The following is an 18,669-nucleotide window of genomic DNA, read 5'->3' as shown; positions in this document are numbered from 1 at the left end:
TTCTTAAGCCCCTCCTCTCTCTCTGAGCTTTTCCACCACTCCATCCCAGCAGACACTCAGGAAGAAGCAGGATCTGTTTTCCTACCATCAGCTGTACTCGAGCTTTATTACAAGACTGAAATAATCTCTTTGTTTCTGCTCAAAGACTGAACCAGCTGCTGTTCCTCGCTGCCTGAAGGTAAGAAATCTTTGGAATAGCAGCATTAGAGAGTGAATTGATGGTTCCTAATGTGAGGACATAGTGTTTATGGGAAGGCTGAGTCATTAAACAGGGTGTGGCTCTGCAGCACAGAGTGGGCTCAGAGTAACATGATATAAAGACACTCAGCACTTATATCATGTGTCTCCATAGAAGACTCACTGCAGGACAGACACATATATTACAGATTCTATGTGGATGTAGCACTGCTGCATAATTATGTCATTATGTTAACTGGTGATCTTTGGTTACTGATAAATCCTTCAATATGGAGCAGGAAAAATGATTTTCAGGTCACAGGTAAGACAATGAAAGAGATGAAGAGGCACACAAATTAGAGAAATCTAATTTGGTATCAATGTAACTGGACACTTTCCTAACATGCTGCTGTTAAAATACTAATTAGTGATTTAAGAAGCAAATTCTTATTAGCAGGTGATTCCTGAAAAGGGGGATTAAAAAAGCCAAGTCAGACCACAAAAGAAACATTGAGTCCCACCTGTCCAGCAACAACACACGGGAGGTGTGGCAGAGAATGCAAGACATCATCAACCACAGAGGCAGCACTGCGAAAACAGAAAACCCGAGTGTGCAGCTGGCAGAGGAAATAAACAGCTTCTTCGCCCACTTTGAAACACCACAACAGCAACACTCATCTGCCTCAGCCCTGCTCCCATCCTCATCCTCACCTGGTTCCTGCTCCACTCACTGTAACGGAGCACGATGTCAGACGTGTGCTCCTAGCAGTGAACCCCAGGAAGGCGGCCGGTCCAGACGGAGTACCTGGCAAGGTGCTAAGAGCATGTGCACACCAGCTCACCCTCATCTTCACCCTCATCTTCAACCTCTCACTGGATCAGGCAGCCATCCCATCCTGTCTAAAATCAGCCACAATCATCCCAGTGCCGAAGAAGTCTCCCATCTCCAGCCTGAATGATTACCGCCCTGTGGCCCTCACACCGGTAATCATGAAATGCTTTGAGAGACTAGTCCTTCAGCACATCAAGGATTACCTCCCCCCAGAATTCAACCCCCACCAGTTTGCATACCGCGCAAACAGATCCACAGAAGACGCCATCGCCACAGCCCTCCACGCTGTGCTGAGTCACCTAGAGCAGCGGCAGAGCTACGTCCGAATGCTCTTCGTGGACTACAGCTCAGCCTTTAATACTATCATCCCGGACATCCTCATCACCAAACTGGTCACTCTTGGCCTCCCTCCTCTCACATGTGCCTGGATAAAGGACTTTCTCACAAACCGGCCCCAGACTGTGAGGCTCCGCCCTCATCTCTCCTCCACTCGCACACTGAGCACCGGCTCCCCACAGGGCTGTGTGCTGAGCCCCCTCCTGTATTCTCTCTACACCCACGACTGCAGTCCGGCCCACAACAACACTCTCATCATCAAGTTTGCTGATGACACCACGGTAGTCGGACTCATCTCAAAGGGAGACGAGGCAGACTACAGAGAGGAAGTCCTGAAGCAGCCTGGTGTTCAGAAAACAACCTGGCACTGAACACTAAGAAAACCAAAGAGCTCATTGTTGACTTCAGGAGACACAGCACCGACTTGGCCCCCCTCTACATCAACGGGGAGTGTGTGGAGAGGGTCCACACCTTCCGGTTCCTTGGTGTCCTCATCTCTGCTGACATCTCCTGGACAGACAACATCTCAGCGGTCGTCAAGAAGGCCCAACAGCGGCTGCACTTCCTGAGAGTCCTCAGGAAGTACAAGCTGAACTCCAACCTGCTGCTGACCTTCTACCGCTCGTCCATTGAGAGCCTGCTAACCTACTGCATCACGGTATGGTACGGCAGCTGCACCAAGGCGGATAGAGTGAGGCTTCAGAGTGTGGTCAAGACAGCACTAAAGATCATTGGCTGCCCTCTCCCCTCCCTGTTGGACATTTATTCCTCCCGCAGCCTCAGCAGAGCAGCAAACATCATCAAGGACAGCTCCCACCCTGGCTTCAACATGTTCAGCCTGCTTCCCTCAGGGAAGCGCTACAGGTGCATCAGCACAAAAACCCACAGACTCAAAAACAGTTTCTTCCCCAAAGCCATAACCACCCTGAACTCACACATGCACCGATAACACAGCCCCCCACTTCCCACTTCCTCTATGGACCACCACTGTGCAATACCAATTCTATGTGCAATAACTCAACTGTATATACATAACACTATTTATTACATATTACTTTTTTTCCCTTAAAAATACGGCCTGTATATTGTACATTTTATATATATATATATATCTATATATATATATATATCTTTTTCCCCTATGTTAATACTGTCCATATGTACATAGCACTGCAGAACTGTACCCCCAGCATGTTTACACTGAGTAGGAGATGCTCTGTATCTCATTATACAACTGTATAGTGACAATAAAGGCATTCTATTCTATTCTATTCTATTCTCAAAGGCAGGTGTCAGCTAGCTATTTGTCTAGATAAATATAGAGAGAGCTCATATTGATTTTAGATGATCTTTGTGCAATATTCCTAAATGTAATTTTAATTAAGAGTTTTAATATCCATCAGGACAAAACTGTTGATATTCTTACTCAGGATTTTCTTTCCCTCCTGGATATATTTGATCGTTCTTATTTTATGACTTTCTCACCTTCAGTAAAGGCCACATCCTGGATTCAGTGCTGTTTCATCTTTGAATTTTAATGCTGTGGAGTTTCCCAGCTCATAAGCTTTTGTTATTTAACATTATACTGGAATTGTCAAAATCTCACCTACAGCATCTGTTTCCTTCTAGAACCTCAAACTCGTCTGTTAGCATCATGTACTGTAGAAAAGCCTGTGTTAGTGTGAACTACATTACCCAGCAGCCTCTGGGCAGTGATGGGATTCATGGGATTTCTGAGCTATATGGTCTTAGTTCGTTCCTGGACTAACGATTGAGGAGAGAGCTGCTGGGAAGGGAAGCAAATAGCCCATCCTGTATTTGTTGGGGATGGTGTGTGTCACATAAACGTGAGTTAATGTTCCGTGCTTAAGATGTTTACCCTGCTACTTGTGTGTGTTGGTTTTAGTTACCTTTAGCATATGTGCTAGTTAGCGATAGCTATGACAGCCCGTTATTTGATTGTTTTGGGCTTGTTCCTGCTTTGTTTGTTCCCCCTGCCAATTTATGTGAATTTGTACACTGTAATATCGCTGTATTACGTAGTGGCTAAGTAGAAGGCTGACTGTTACTAAGTGCGTCAGTGTAAATAGGTCATCTCTTGTGTTGGAGTGCCCTCTTGTGGCGCCTTTTGGGTAGTGCCTCAGTAAATGTGAACACCGTAAGAAGTGGTATCAGACTGATTTGTGGTGAAGGAATTTGTTACCAGTTTTCTTAATCTTTAATCCGTATCAGGGCTCGCAAAATCGCTAGCCCGACGTCCCGGGGCTAGCGATTTTTCCAGTCGGGCTACCAAAATCTATCTCAGCCCTGCCCGTCGCTATCATAGGAAGGAAAAATATATGTCAATGCTGTTCCATTCTTTCTCAAATGTAGCTGAGTAATTATGTCATTGACATCGACGAGCCACTGTCAATATGTGAAATCGAGTTTGAATTTGCGCTTCTTTTTTTTTTGGCTTTCACTTTCACTTTGCGATCGTGCGAACTGTGTATAGTGAGCGGCAGTACTGATTGGTGAGTGACAGATTAATTGCGCACCAATTCCTCTGACATCGTCTTATCACTCATTAGCTACTATTCAAACGTGACAAGTGAAATCTCCCACAGCAAGCTTAAACATGTGAGAGGTTGATTGCGCAGAGAATCGCTGACCGTTATGTAAGTACGTGTGTAAAAGCAGCAGGATTTACGCTGGTATTTTAGTTCTGCTGAGCCAAATAAGACAGGTCAGGGTGAAGAAGGGGCAGCCAAATAAAAGCCGACCACAAAACGGAAAACTTATGACAAATCAGACTGAGGCAAAAAGAAAGCTCAGCTTTTTTGGTTTCATGGACAAAAGAATTTCTGTGGCTGAAATATGACAACATAAATACCATGATGTTCTGCCGGGTGTGTCGTGAGTTTCCCTCGATATCTGAGTCGACAAGCGCCTTTGTTACTGGGACCAGTAATTTTAAGAAAGACCCCATCAGAACCCATGAGAAATGCATTGTTGCTCAGTCTGCAGTATCTGTCCCAGAACAAACAGCAGTTGCAAAAACATACTAAAAATAAACCAAGCACAACAAGAAGTCCTGAAAAAGCTGTTTAGAACAGTGTACTATGTTCCAAAGAGTATACCATTGGCAAAATGTAGCCGTATTTGCAAACTTCAAAAAGCAAATGGCCTCGATCTTGGTTCCACTTGCCTCTTACCCGTGATTTCAGTGGAAATTTCAGATTCAGGATCTGACACAGACTGATTCATGTTCTACACAGTTCCAAATATTTGAGTTGATTGTAATTTTTATACAATTGTTGTAATTTGTGTTTTAACAATTTTTTGATGGATGTTTTGTTTCCTTTACAATATTATACTTTAATGTATATTACTGTAAAGGAAACAAAACATCCATCAAAAAATTGTTCTCATGTTTTTTTTCGGGCTAGTTAAATTTTTTTGGGGCTACCAAACACTGAAGAGTGCCTGCCCGAAGGGCTACCAGGGATTTTGAATTTTTGCGAGCCCTGCGTATTCATGTTGTAATGTATGCCCTGTTCTTAATCATAGAAACCACACCATATCACCCCTCCACATCCTCCTACTGTATGCCATACCTCCCTGTATCATCCATCTGACCGCCAATAAACTCCACCTGTGGTAATCTAATCCCTGGATGTCAGCCTCTCCTTCTGACCGAGGATAGTTACTATTGCAGTACCGCCCAGCATTAAACTGACGTACACCATTCTGTACATGTACCCTTCCTCTTCCACTGCTGACCTGGTAAATCCCCATAACTCATGACTCGTGTCCATTCAGCACTCTGGCTCCCCTTAAAACTCACACTGTCAGCTGTTCCTGTCAGTGGTGAGGAGAAACACACAGATTATTGAATAGATGCACCCGTGTAGCGTGCTGGGTCTAGCCAGCACGCTACACGGGTGCATCTATCTGGGTAGGTAGAGGCATGCAATATACGACTATTAGGGACACAGTAAGAAAAATTATGATGATTTTGAGAATAAAGTTAAAATGTGCGCTCAAAATGCCATGAATACATGAGTTAGTGAAATCAAACTTCAGAATCAGTTTTAGTTAGAAGGCAATTATTTCTCTGTTAGCAATTACAGTGGCTTGCAAAAGTATTTGGCCCCCTTGAACTTTCCCACATTTTGTCACATTACAGCCACAAACATGAATCAATTTTATTGGAATTCCACGTGAAAGACCAATACAAAGTGGTGTACACGTGAGAAGTGGAACGAAAATCATACATGATTCCAAACATTTTTTACAAATAAATAACTGAAGAGTGGGGTGTGCGTAATTATTCAGCCCCCTGAGTCAATACTTTGTAGAACCACCTTTTGCTGCAGTTACAGCTGCCAGTCTTTTAGGGTCTGTCTCTACCAGCTTTGCACATCTACAGACTGAAATCCTTGCCCATTCTTCTTTGCAGAACAGCTCCAGCTCAGTCAGATTAGATGGACAGCGTTTGTGAACAGCAGTTTTCAAATCTTGCCACAGATTCTCGATTGGATTTAGACACCAGACAGGTCAGGGATAAAGCTATTGAGAAATTTAAAGCTACAAAAGGATTTCCCAAGCCTTGAACATCCCACGGAGCACTGTTCAAGCCATCATTCAGAAATGGAAGGAGTATGGCACAACTGTAAACCTACCAAGACAAGGCCGTCCACCTAAACTCACAGGCCGAACAAGGAGAGCGCTGATCAGAAATGCAGCCAAGAGGCCCATGGTGACTCTGGACGAGCTGCAGAGATCTACAGCTCAGGTGGGGGAATCTGTCCATAGGACAACTATTAGTCGTGCACTGCACAAAGTTGGCCTTTATGGAAGAGTGGCAAGAAGAAAGCCATTGTTAACAGAAAACCATAAGAAGTCCCGTTTGCAGTTTGCCACAAGCCATGTGGGGACACAGCAAACATGTGGAAGAAGGTGCTCTGGTCAGATGAGACCAAAATGGAACTTTTGGCCAAAATGCAAAACGCTATGTGTGGCGGAAAACTACCACTGCACATCACTCTGAACACACCATCTCCACTGTCAAATATGGTGGTGGCAGCATCATGCTCTGGGGTGCTTCTCTTCAGCAGGGACAGGGAAGCTGGTCAGAGTTGATGGGAAGATGGATGGAGCCAAATACAGGGCAATCTTGGAAGAAAACCTCTTGGAGTCTGCAAAGACTTGAGACTGGGGCGGAGGTTCACCTTCCAGCAGGACAACCACCCTAAACATAAAGCCAGGGCAACAATGGAATGGTTTAAAACAAAACATATCCATGTGTTAGAATGGCCCAGTCAAAGTCCAGATCTAAATCCAATCCAGAATCTGTGGCAAGATCTGAAAACTGCTGTTCACAAACGCTGTCCATCTAATCTGACTGAGCTGGAGCTGTTTTGCAAAGAAGAATGGGCAAAGATTTCAGTCTGTAGATGTGCAAAGCTGGTAGAGACATACCCTAAAAGACTGGCAGCTGTAACTGCAGCAAAAGGTGGTTCTACAAAGTATTGACTCAGGGGGCTGAATAATTACGCACACCCCACTTTGCAGTTATTTATTTGTAAAAAATGTTTGGAATCATGTATGATTTTCGTTCCTCTTCTCACGTGTACACCACTTTGTATTGGTCTTTCACGTGGAACTCCAATGACATTGATTCATGTTTGTGGCTGTAATGTGACAAAATGTGGGAAAGTTCAAGGGGGCCGAATACTTTTGCAAGCCACTGTAAACACAGTGTGGTGATCAGTATGAGGACACTGAAGAGATGGTGCAGAAAGGTAAGTAAAACACACAAACCTGGAAGAGCTGGCCGGATGTGTACGAAATGAAATGGCTGTCAATGGATGGATGCAAGCAGTAGCGGTTTTTGATAGGGGCGACATGGGCAGTTGCCCAGGGCGGCATCACGGGCATCTCCCAAAAAAAAAAGTTGCTCGTACTCATGCTGCCCCGACATCAGCCAGCACATTTTGGATATGTCATAGACACCGATTGGTTTCCTATCACCCATTTGCTGGGAGAAAGGGCGCCCTCCGTTTGCGAGGTGCACCTGCTGCCTGTGCACAGCGAGGAGAGGGCGGGGTGGCGAGGGATTCTCTGGCTGGCTGGAGCAGCATCTAATAACCAACTCGCAAAATAAAAACAAACCAACAAACACGAAAACCAGATAGTATGATACAGACTTATAATTTGCACCGATGTTTTTTAGAAATTCTATAAAGTGAGCGCGAGAGCCCTTGGTGCACCTGCTGCTGCTGAAGTCAAAGTTATTGTCATCTCTACAGTCCAGTATATAGAGAGACGAGACAACGAGGCTCCAGTTACTGCAGTGCAAGTAAACAAACAATAAATATGAAAAGAGTAAGAAAATAAATATACACTTTAGGACTAGAGGTAAGGGGGGGGGCCTCCAGAGGGGGATTCTCCCAGGGCACCAAACAGGCTAGGGCTGCCACTGCAGCTGAGTGTCATGGTCACTAATGTCACGTAACTTTGCCAACCTTTGGCCAAAAGTAAAGTTTTCATGTTCTTTGTTATGGAACATTTGTATCACTACATAAATCATTGGGATAAAACTCAGTACTTATTTTCAGAGGTTTCCTTTTCAGTCGTCCCACTTGGGCCTTCCACCATTAAAAAATGATCCACCACCACACTTCCACATTGGTCCGTTAAGTTATTGTGTCCCCAGAAACACTTCTGTTTTCTTTCTGATTTTATCTTGTATAATTTATTTGCTTTTAGTTTTTGCAGCATGCTTTCTATTTCCATTTTCTTTTTTTCTATTTTCTTTTCTTTTCGTTTCTATTTCCATTGTGTTTTCTGTGCTTTTGCCATGTTTTTCTGTTTGCTGGTGTTTTCTTAAGTTCTAGTCTGTTTGGTCTCTCAGAGTAGAAAGTACAGATATTTGGTTAAAAATGTAGGAGCAAATGCAGTACAAGTACCTGGTGGAGCGCAGGAGGTGGAGCAGGTTACCTACCAATCGGCAAGTTGGTGGTTTGATCCTCTTGTGCCCATTGAATGGTTCAGTCTCACAGCTCTCATTCAGTCTCATTCTCTGATATTTCAGTGGAAATGTTCTTAACCTGTGCAAAAATAAAACAATTCCTGAAACATACATACAGGCCAGTTTTCTTTCCAGCACTGAGCAAAGGTTAGTGAATTAGAGTCAGGCATTCTGTGGTCTAGCTTATACTCAGGCGTCCCCTTTCTTTTTTTGTGAACCTCTGTGGAGATTTTACATTGCAGTGCATCAACTACACATGAGGGACTTTAACTTGCACATTCAGTAATGCAGTTAAGAATTAATGCAGTTTTGCTTTGTGTCAGCAAATTGTGTGAAAGTAGCGACTGTGACCAGTTTTATATGAACTACTATAGAGAAAGGTTGGGTCTGACGTTTGTGGTCATTGAATTATTCACTTTTCATAAAATTGCTGGCTACATTGTTGGCAAGTATCCATAATTCTCTAAAACAGAAAAGTGTGGAAGTCAAAATATCACCTAATCCAAACTGCAGCACAGTGATGTGGGGAGTAGTGATACTGCATCATAGTAAGAAGGTCCTGGACTCAAATCTACACCGTTGGCTGTAGCATGTTTAGCAAAAGTAAACATGGTGTACATGAGACGAGGGACTATCAAAATAAAACAGGAAGTAACTGATACCAAGATCAGGACTAATACATACATTTGTACTGTCATCAAAGTAACAGACAGAAGAAAACGGAAATACTTTTCTATTTTTGCATTTTGTTTGAATAGAAAAAAAGTTGAATCTCATCTTTAACTTGTGTGTTTGGGTTTAGGAGCCATGGCCTCAGATATCATACAAGTGGCTGCTCTGGGTCGACCTTTCACCTTAGGGATGCTCTACGATGCTCGGAGAGACAAACTGATCCCAGGTAAATGTCAAATGTCCAAACTTACCAAACCAGTCTTTGTTTTTCTGACAGATTCAGATTGTATTCAGATTTCATAGAAACCCGAAAGCTCAGACAGGACCACTCGAGCTACAACCCGAGGAGACTTGTTTATACCCCACAGACGGACAGCATGTGGGCAGAACGTCCTCTCTGTCCAGGGTGGCCGTCTGTGGAACAGTCTTCCTCAACCCATTAGAAAATGCTCGACATTCAACTTGTTTAAGGCAAAGGTTAAAAACTGGTTATGGACAAATCAAGTGTGTGATCATGTATAAGTTGTATAGTTTTAATGTTTTATTTGTGAACAGAATGGTGTGTATGTGTGAGTTTGGTGATGGAGTTTTTATTATGAATGAATTATGAATTATTATGTCTATTTTTTTATGTTTTATGGACAACAGATGGAAATTAGCCCTTGGCTATAATCTGGTATGTTTACATTCATGTAATTTTTTTACATGTATGTTCATTAACATGCACTGTCCTAAATAAAATTAAAACAAACAAACCAAAAAAAACCCCTAAACTAAAATCTTGAAAGAATAAACAGGAAATGTCTTGCTTTCATTCCTTCACTGTGACTCAGCCACTTTTAGCTTGGTATATTTCTCCTCTAACAAGGCGAGCAGTTAACCAGGATTAAACCAAAGGTTAATTAGTGAAACGATTCAAAACTAAAGTAAAACTAAATGTTTTCATACATGATAAACTGCAACAACAGGAGCAAAACAAAACTAGAATTGGAGCTAATCATAAAGGGGAACAAACAGCCTCCACATGTACTTTAACAACAATTTAAAAATAATTATTTTAATAATAATAACTATAATATCACACCAGTACAAACAGGTCAAAGCAGCCCCACTCCATTTTGACCCAGAGTTATATGAGTGTACGGACTCCAACCTTTGAAACTGGACCTCGACAAATCAGAAGAGCCAGAAAACTCTTGTGGTTGTAGTTTGTAATGTGTGTTCTGGGGCAGCCATCCAGGCACAATAGTAAGAAAACTCTGGTATTCTAAGGAGCTCGGAAAGAAAAGCTTCTGGACTTCTTTAAGTTGCTTGAAGACGTTTCACCTCTCATCCGAGAAACTTCTTCAGTTCAAGGGACAAATGGTGGAGAGTCCCAGATTTAAGCCCTGTTGGATTGTCCTCCCCAAGAGGGACATGGACCCCCTAATGGTCCTCTACCTAATCACACAGGCCAAGGCGTAAAAATGGGTGTAGGTCAAAATCAGCCAAGGTCTCAGGTGAGCTTTGGATGAGCTCTGTCACGGAGCAGTCGTAGTGTGCTGTGATGCAGGTAGGATGGAGGGCCCACACGCAGCACTCAAAACCAAGAGGTTAACTTAAAGTGCAGTTTATTCACTGGGATGACTCATCAGAGAAATAAAGATTACCCAAACACAACCAATAAATGGTCAACACGAAACTAGACTGGACACTGGAACCTAAAACAAGAGAACGCACAGGAACAGAGCCAAGAACTAAGAGCACGAATGAATTTCAAAAACAGCACAGGGAGGACGTGGACGTCAACGACCCAACACAGAGTAGGGAAAACGCAGGGCTTAAATACACACTGGGATAACGAGGGCATGAGACACAGAAGGGGAGCACAGCTGGGAGCGATTAGGGCTAACGACACAGGGGGAGCAAAGCTAGATACACTAGCTGTGTCCCAAAACGTCGGCTGCATCCTTCGGAGGACCCGACCTCGGTCCTCCGAAGGAGGCTTGCTATCGAGCTGGTGGGTAACAGACATCTCCAAAAACGTCGGCACACTTTTGCAAATATGCGATGTCTTGATAAACCGAGCAGATATTTGAAGTTTACACAGCTACTTTCTCGCCTGAAAATATGTTAAAAGTTTATTTTGTGACCCAGAAAGAGTAATAAGACTAATTTTAAAACTTAGCAGCGGCCGCCATTGTTGGCAGCTGAAGTTTGGCTGGCTATGAATTCTGGGATATGGTGGGCCACGAAGGACACACCCGACCCATCCTTCAAATTCGGGGAAATGAAGGACGCATTTGTCGGCTGCATTTGAAGGAGTCGACGAATTGGGACAGCCTTCGTCACCTGACTGTGACGTAATCGGCCTTCAAATGCGGCCTCCGGAGGATGCAGCCGACGTTTTGGGACACAGCTACTGACATGAGACAAACCTTCACAATAAAACAGGAAACATGAAACAGAGACGCAGACTTTACACTGAATTAAACCTATACTAAACATGAGACACAACCAAAGAACTAATCCCTCACCAAGAATAACTGAAACATAGATTTAACATAAAAATCAACAAAGCACCAGAGAAACAGAAAATAATCCATAATGCAAAAATAAACCAAAACATAAGAAACTCAAAATGCTGGGTCAAAATGACCCAGAACCGTGACAAGCTCATGTGATTATCATAGCAAAAGGGAAAGTTTGAAGCCTAATTTTAAAATCAGAGATTGTGTCTGTGTCACGGACTGGCTGTGCACAGACTCACAGTCAGGACACACACTCAAAAAACACAGCTTGCCTCTGTCAGTGCGCCCCAGGGTGGCTGTGGCTACAATATAGCTTGCCATCACCAGTGTGTGAATGGGTGGATGACTGGTTGTGTAAAGCGCTATACAAATACAGGCCATTTACCATTTACCAAAGAGACATGACGGGCTGGGGAGACACAGAATAAACATGACGAGAAGGTGGGAAAGAAGACACAAGGACACACACAAACACACAGAGAGGGATACAGAGGGCAGAGGCACAAGGGGAACCTAAAGCACAAGGAACCAAAAAGGAATATAAGAAACTCAAGGCAGACTAACCTGAAGATTGCTAATGAACCTTCAATGTAAACCATAATACAAAATGACACCAAAACACAAGAACTCAAAAGTACTGGGTCCAAATGTCCCAGAACCATCACAGTCGGTCTCCTGAATCCAAACTGGAAGCTGGTTCCACAGAAGAGGGGCCTGAAAACTGAAGGCTCTGCCTCCCATTCTACTTTTAAATACTCTAGGAACAACAAGTAGGCCTGCAGTGTGAGAGCGAAGTGCTCTAATAGGGTGATATGGTACTACAAGGTCATTAAGATAAGATGGGGCCTGATTATTTAAGACCTTGTATGTGAGGAGCAGGATTTTGAATTCAATGGATTTAACAGGAAGCCAATGAAGGAAGCCAAAACAGGAGAAATCTGCTCTCTCTTTCTAGTCCCTGTCAGGACTCTTGCTGCAGCATTTTGGATCAGCTGAAGGCTTTTCAGGGAGTCTTTAGGACATCCTGATAATAATGAATTACAGTAGTCCAGCCTGGAAGTAATAAATGCATGAACTAGTTTTTCGGCATCACTCTGAGACAGGATATTTCTAATTTTAGAGATGTTGCACAAATGTAACTGGTCAAAAATGACTCCAAGGTTCCTCACAGTGTTACTGGAGGCCAAGGTAATGCCATCCAGAGTAAGAATCTGGTTAGATACCATATTTCTAAGATTTTCAGGGCCGAGTACAATAACCTCAGTTTGATCTGAATTAAGAAGCAGAAAGTTAGCGGCCATCCAGGTCTTTATGTCTTTAAGACATTCCTGCAGTTTAACTCATTGGTGTGTGTTACCTGGCTTCATGGACAGACAACACGTTCTCAATCCCAAAGCATAATATGTTACGCTATGTGACAAATCGTCTCTATGTTACGTGTTTGGAAACAGGAGGAAATATGAGAACTGTCTGGACTAAATCTACACATGTACATTCATTTTACTTTCTCATCATGAATCACTTTGGAAAACACTAACATGATTAAGTTTGTGGTTAATGTTAGGGATAAAGTTATGCTTAGGGTTAGGATTAAGGTTAGAGTTAGGGATGCAATACACAGCTGGAATGTGTGTTACCGTGGGAGTGTTATTTGATTTCATCCACAATCCGGCTCGAATCATTGGAATGCGGAAGGTCACCTTTCGCGTTCCCATGGGATGCCTCGGGATGGGACAAATCGTCGGTATGTTACGAGTCGGGAATGAGAATGTGCTCAGATAGTTAGAGTCAGGTGTTATCTGCATAGCAGCAAAAATGTATTCTAAACAAAGACACACAGATAAAAACAAGAAAAATATTCATTTATGTTTCTGTGCTTGTTTCTGTTGTTTCTTACATGTGCAGCAGTTAACCATCCATTCTTTTTATGCAGTACCCTTTTATTATGTTTTTTCTATTTTCTTCCCTTCATTTTGTCTTTCTGTCATTCTTCTCTTTGCTTTTTATATCCTCCCTTTGAGCTTGACATTGTTATAATACACATGCACTGCAATAACAGAAATAAAACTAATAGAAGTTAATGAATAAACATGAAAAGAAGAAACACACAAAGAAGAGGAGCCTATAGAGAAAAGCTTGGCACAATATTCAGATCATAACTGCAAAACACAGGTTGAAAAACAGATAATCACAGAAACACTTTTTTTTTTAAAGTTGCACTCTTTCAGCACTCTGCGATTATCACCTTTATTAAATGAAATAACATGTGTAACGTTCTCAGGATTAAGTGTTTAGAAATGTTTAAAATTTCCGGCTCCTTTACAGGCCATATATTTATGACTATGATATGTTGCTGTGTGGCAACTACTTAGCTTATAAAACATTTATGAAACTTATTGAATTACTTCAGATGTGTCTTAACTAAGAAATTTAGATTTGTATGTGTAAATAAACTGTGTAACATGAAATAAAATCCTGATTAACCTGAAACTGCTGATATTATTCTTTGTTAAATTTTACAACCGTTTTGTTGATCTCATGTCTTAAAGGTGTCACACTGTGGGATGCTAAAACGCTGCAGGAGAAGTCAGTGGAGAAAAATCATCACAGCAGTAAGTTTGACGTCTGATTCCATTGAAAACAAATCCTCTCAGCTGGATGTTAATGGTTCACTGAAGGCCAGTTTCTTTGGTGGACTCATTGAAGTTGGAGGATCAGCCAAATATCTGAATGATAAGAAGAAATCTCACCATCAGAGTCGAGTCACCCTTCAGTACAAAGCTACCACCAAATTCAAACAGCTGATGTTGACTCCTGATGAAACCAAGAACACTCAAGAAGCAGTAAATGTGAAGAATTTGGCGACACATGTAGTCACAGGAATCCTTTATGGAGCAAACGCTTTCTTTGTGTTTGACAGTGAGAAGTTAGATGGTAGCAGCATTGAGAACATCCAGGGCAGCATGCAAGCAGTGATAAAGAAGATCCCCTCATTTAATGTTGACGGGAAAGTTGACATCAAGCTGAGTGATGAAGAAAAAGCTGTGACTGATAAATTTACCTGCAAATTCTATGGAGACTTCATTCTTGAAAGCAACCCTGGAACATTTGAAGATGCAGTGAAGACATACATCCAACTTCCAAAACTACTGAGAGAAAACAAAGAAAACTGTGTTCCACTGAAGGTCACACTGATGCCTCTGAAGAAATTAGATCCAGAAGCTGCTGAGGCAGTGACTGAGATCAGGATTGGACTTGTTATAAAGGCTCAAGATGCTCTGAAGGACCTCTATAATCTGGACATACGCTGCAATGATCTGCTGGAGGACAGAGTGGGGAGAAGCTTTCCACAGATACAAGAAAAACTGAGCAGATTCAAGAAGCTCTGTGAGTATTTCAGATCTTCACTCCAGAAAACAATGGCCAAGAAACTTCCCTCCATCAGGGCAGGTGAGGAAGATGAGCAGGAATTAGTGAAAGTGTTTGATGACAGAGACAAGTCCCCGTTCAGTCAGGAGAGATTAACCAAGTGGATCGAAGATGAAGAGAGAGAAGTCACCATCATCAGGTACTTTGTAGACATGATGGAGGGAACAAAGATCATCTCAGATCAGTCTGAGCTGGACAGAGAGGTGTTTAATCCAGGAGTAGAGGAAGTTCTCTGCTTTGTTTTCACCTCCCTGAAATCCACTGACCCATATCTGCAGAACATGTCTGACTACTTGGAGAAAAAGAAGCTGGAAGGTACTGATGGTAACACTCCACCTGCCCAGGACCAATGGTATCGCTCAGATGAAGTTAGAGCCAAAATGAAAGAAAAGGCAGAAGCTGTGAAGAACTGCAGCAGACTGTTTATAACAGCCATAGAAAATGACAAATACAAAGGAGCAACTATCTACCACTACAGGAACACAAACCTGGTCACTGATGATTTCTCAGGACCTGATGTCACTGATGTGGAAAACATAACTAACAGAGGAGTCCTGATGTGGTGTAAGTACTTAGGAATAAAGAGTATTATTTTGTTAAGATTAGTTGAACTGTTTAACATGAAATTATTGTCATTTCTTTAAATACACTGCAGAATCGATACCAGTATGACCTCCTTCATAAAATCATACTGGTTGCTGTAATTGTTCCTCTCAAAACTGCCCAAAAAGATTTGCATTCTGAAAATAATTCAAATGTCTCAAATTTCTCTTCTTTAGGTTAAATTTGTCTTTGAGTAAAAATATGGGTCCAGCATGTTTCATGTGTCCATGTCACTGTATGGAGCAGCATGGACAGGAGCTATTAAAGCAGTGCTGTCAGTGGATCAGTCCGATTGGTTTAGGTTCTTAAACATGTTGCATTTATTAACAACAGTAACTTTCTGTTAATAAAGTCTTTTAATGTTTAGGCTGAACTGTGATTCTGATCAGGTCTCAAAGGCAGCACAGTGTGAAACACAGAATCAGAGAAACATGCAGATAAAATCCATCATCATAATCAAACTCAGACAAGCTGAGGTTTGAGGACAGAGATCTGACGTGTTAAAAACAGACTGTAGATCTGCAGTGGACAGATGAGGGAGGAGTCAGTGACATCATCATGAATAATGGTCTCGTTCTCTCCATCAGATGCCTGCAAGCTCATCCTGGATCCAAACACAGCAAACAACAACCTCATCCTGTCTGAAGGAAACAAGAAGGTGATAAACGGAGAGTCGCAGTCGTATCCCGACCATCCTGAGAGATTTGATGTTTGGCCTCACATTCTGTGCAGAGAGGCTCTGACTGGGCGCCATTACTGGGAGGTGGAGCTGAATATGAACAAAGGTGCAGATGCTGCTGCTGCTGTTTGCTACGGAAAATTAGAGAGAAAGGGACAAGGTAGATTGACTGGTGTTAAGGTTCAAAAATATTGAGGGGGAATCTAAAAATAACCACAGATCCAGCCTGGTGCAATTAGACGGCCTTTTAATGAACACATGTGTGAGTCCGACCGCTGTACAGATTTCAGCGTCGAACTACCTTACAATAGTCAAACCAAGGTTTTATAGGGTTGGGGGTGATACTGCTTCCCCCCCCTCTCAGAGACACAATACAGCATACGTCAACTCAAAACCACAAACGTTCAGTTAACTTTGACATAGTTTTAAACAGAACATCATCTTCGCGTCGAAGGCAGGTGCTTCCTCTGCGCTCGTCTCCGCTGTCGCTTATCTCTGGGACATCTGGTGTACTTCCTGGAACAGACTAACACGTACGCACCCCAACTTCTTACCTACTAAAGTGAATCTACTATGGTGTGTATGTATATGTCTGTGCATGCAGAGTTTGCATGTGCTCTCTGAACCTTAGTTGACCTCAACTTAGGCAACCAGGCTAAGGCCATCCTGTGTGTAATGATCTTGACTTATATGTAAAATATATAAAACAAATGTTTCAATCTAACACAACTACTTGAAGCATAATCAAAGCAAATATAAATGCATAATAAAACACTCTAAAATGCTCTTGGCTTGCACTCAGACTCTGCTTTCAGTTTCACTTTTGCAAGCCTTGCAGAAGTGTTTCCTGTCTCATTTTGGCACAGAGTGTATTTCCTGTCCCTGCAGTCTGCACAGAAACATTTAAGATTATTATATAGGAGCATTGAAAAACATTTAAAATTATAGATTCAACTCCACAGTTTAAAGTGGTTCTTCTTGGACCTGTAATAAAGACTAATATAATACCCATATATTTGAACATCTGAATGCAACATCACTATTAATAATGAAATGGTAATGATGATTATACTAATAGCAGCAAATAATAGCAGCAAAATATCCTTTTACTCTCTACACTGGGTTCGGTTGGAATAACATCTCCTGGTCTTTGGGCTTTAAATGGGACCCAGACCCAACTTTCTATGCAGAGCATGATGGGAAGACCACTTATCACCCACTTCCACCTTCTGGCTGCCCCCGACTGGGAGTGTTTCTGGATTGGCCTGCAGGGACTCTGTCCTACTACACAGTCTCATTTAATAAACTGAGTCACATTCACACCTTCAGGACCAATTTCTCTGAGTCTGTTTTTCCAGCCTTCAAGTTATGGACTAAAAACAGCTCCATGTTGCTCTGTCTGTAAACTTGATGAAACATAATTCAGTTTTAATTCAGTTCAGCTTTTTACACCAGTGCTGTATTAATGTGCCATCATGTCGGTCACATGTAGTTATTTAATATATGACAACCAATCAGCCTGTATGATCACAGCTTACAGACACTTAGAGCATCTTTTCCTGAAATTAGAAGATTGTTTTTGCTAGACATATTTGGAGTTGTGTTCACATAAATGGGGCCTCACATTAAGGCCCCACCTGCACACTTCCACGGTTTCCATGGTTTCCTGCATGAAGCAGTGTTGTGTTGTTTGACCCTCAGATTGATTAAAGTGATCCTTTTCTCTGTTTTTGCCATTTATGCTTTCTTTGATCCTGCAGTTTAATCCTGATTAACGTCTTTAAATACTTCATGATTTGTTAATGCAATCCAGGGTGGTGTCCAAATTCAGAGGCTGCATCCTCCTGAGGACGCATTTGACGGCCGTTTACGTCACAGCGACGCAACTAAGGCTGTCCAAATTCGTAGACTCCTCCGAATGCAGCCGACAAATGCGTCCTTCATTTCCCCAGATTTGAAGGATGGGTCGGGTGTGTCCTTCGTGGCCCACCATATCCGGCCAACGGGTTCAGCCTAAACTGAGCCGCTACACTGTGGCAGGCATCATTAGGACATTTCGAAATGAGAATCGGTAAGTACTTTGTAGCACTGCCATACTCTAATGAGACACACAACAGTACCATACATGCAAAAATACTGAAATTGTTACTTCACAGAATTGATACACATCCAGCTGTTGGGGGCAGAGGCAGAATGTTCACTCCAGAGCAAGAGACCCATATAGTGAACATGGTGATTGCCAATAATGCAATAAGACTGCGCGAAATACAGCAGCGCATAATTGATAATGACACCATCTTTCAAAATATACACAGTGCAAGCATTTCTGCACTAAGTCATGTACTTGCGCGCCACAGAATAAGAATGAAGCAAATTTACAGAGTTCCTTTCGAGAGAAACACAGAACGTGTAAAGC

General features: G+C 42.4%; 1 protein-coding gene across 1 annotated transcript; it reads left to right on the top strand.

Annotated features, from left to right (window-relative positions):
* Positions 1-29: 29 nt before the first annotated feature.
* Positions 30-18,109, top strand: LOC116335707 (neoverrucotoxin subunit alpha-like). Its single transcript, XM_031759460.2, is given in 6 exon segments — positions 30-178; positions 9,163-9,258; positions 14,092-14,164; positions 14,166-15,535; positions 16,162-16,359; positions 18,067-18,109. Coding segments are annotated over 5 exon segments (1,767 nt in total). The 5' UTR covers positions 30-178; positions 9,163-9,167; the 3' UTR covers positions 18,102-18,109.
* Positions 18,110-18,669: the final 560 nt, after the last annotated feature.

The sequence above is a fragment of the Oreochromis aureus genome, linkage group 8, assembly GCF_013358895.1.
Source record: "Oreochromis aureus strain Israel breed Guangdong linkage group 8, ZZ_aureus, whole genome shotgun sequence".
Lineage (NCBI taxonomy): Eukaryota > Metazoa > Chordata > Actinopteri > Cichliformes > Cichlidae > Oreochromis > Oreochromis aureus.
The sequence above is the reverse complement of the archived record's forward strand: the minus strand, read 5'-3'. Positions and strand labels throughout refer to the sequence as shown.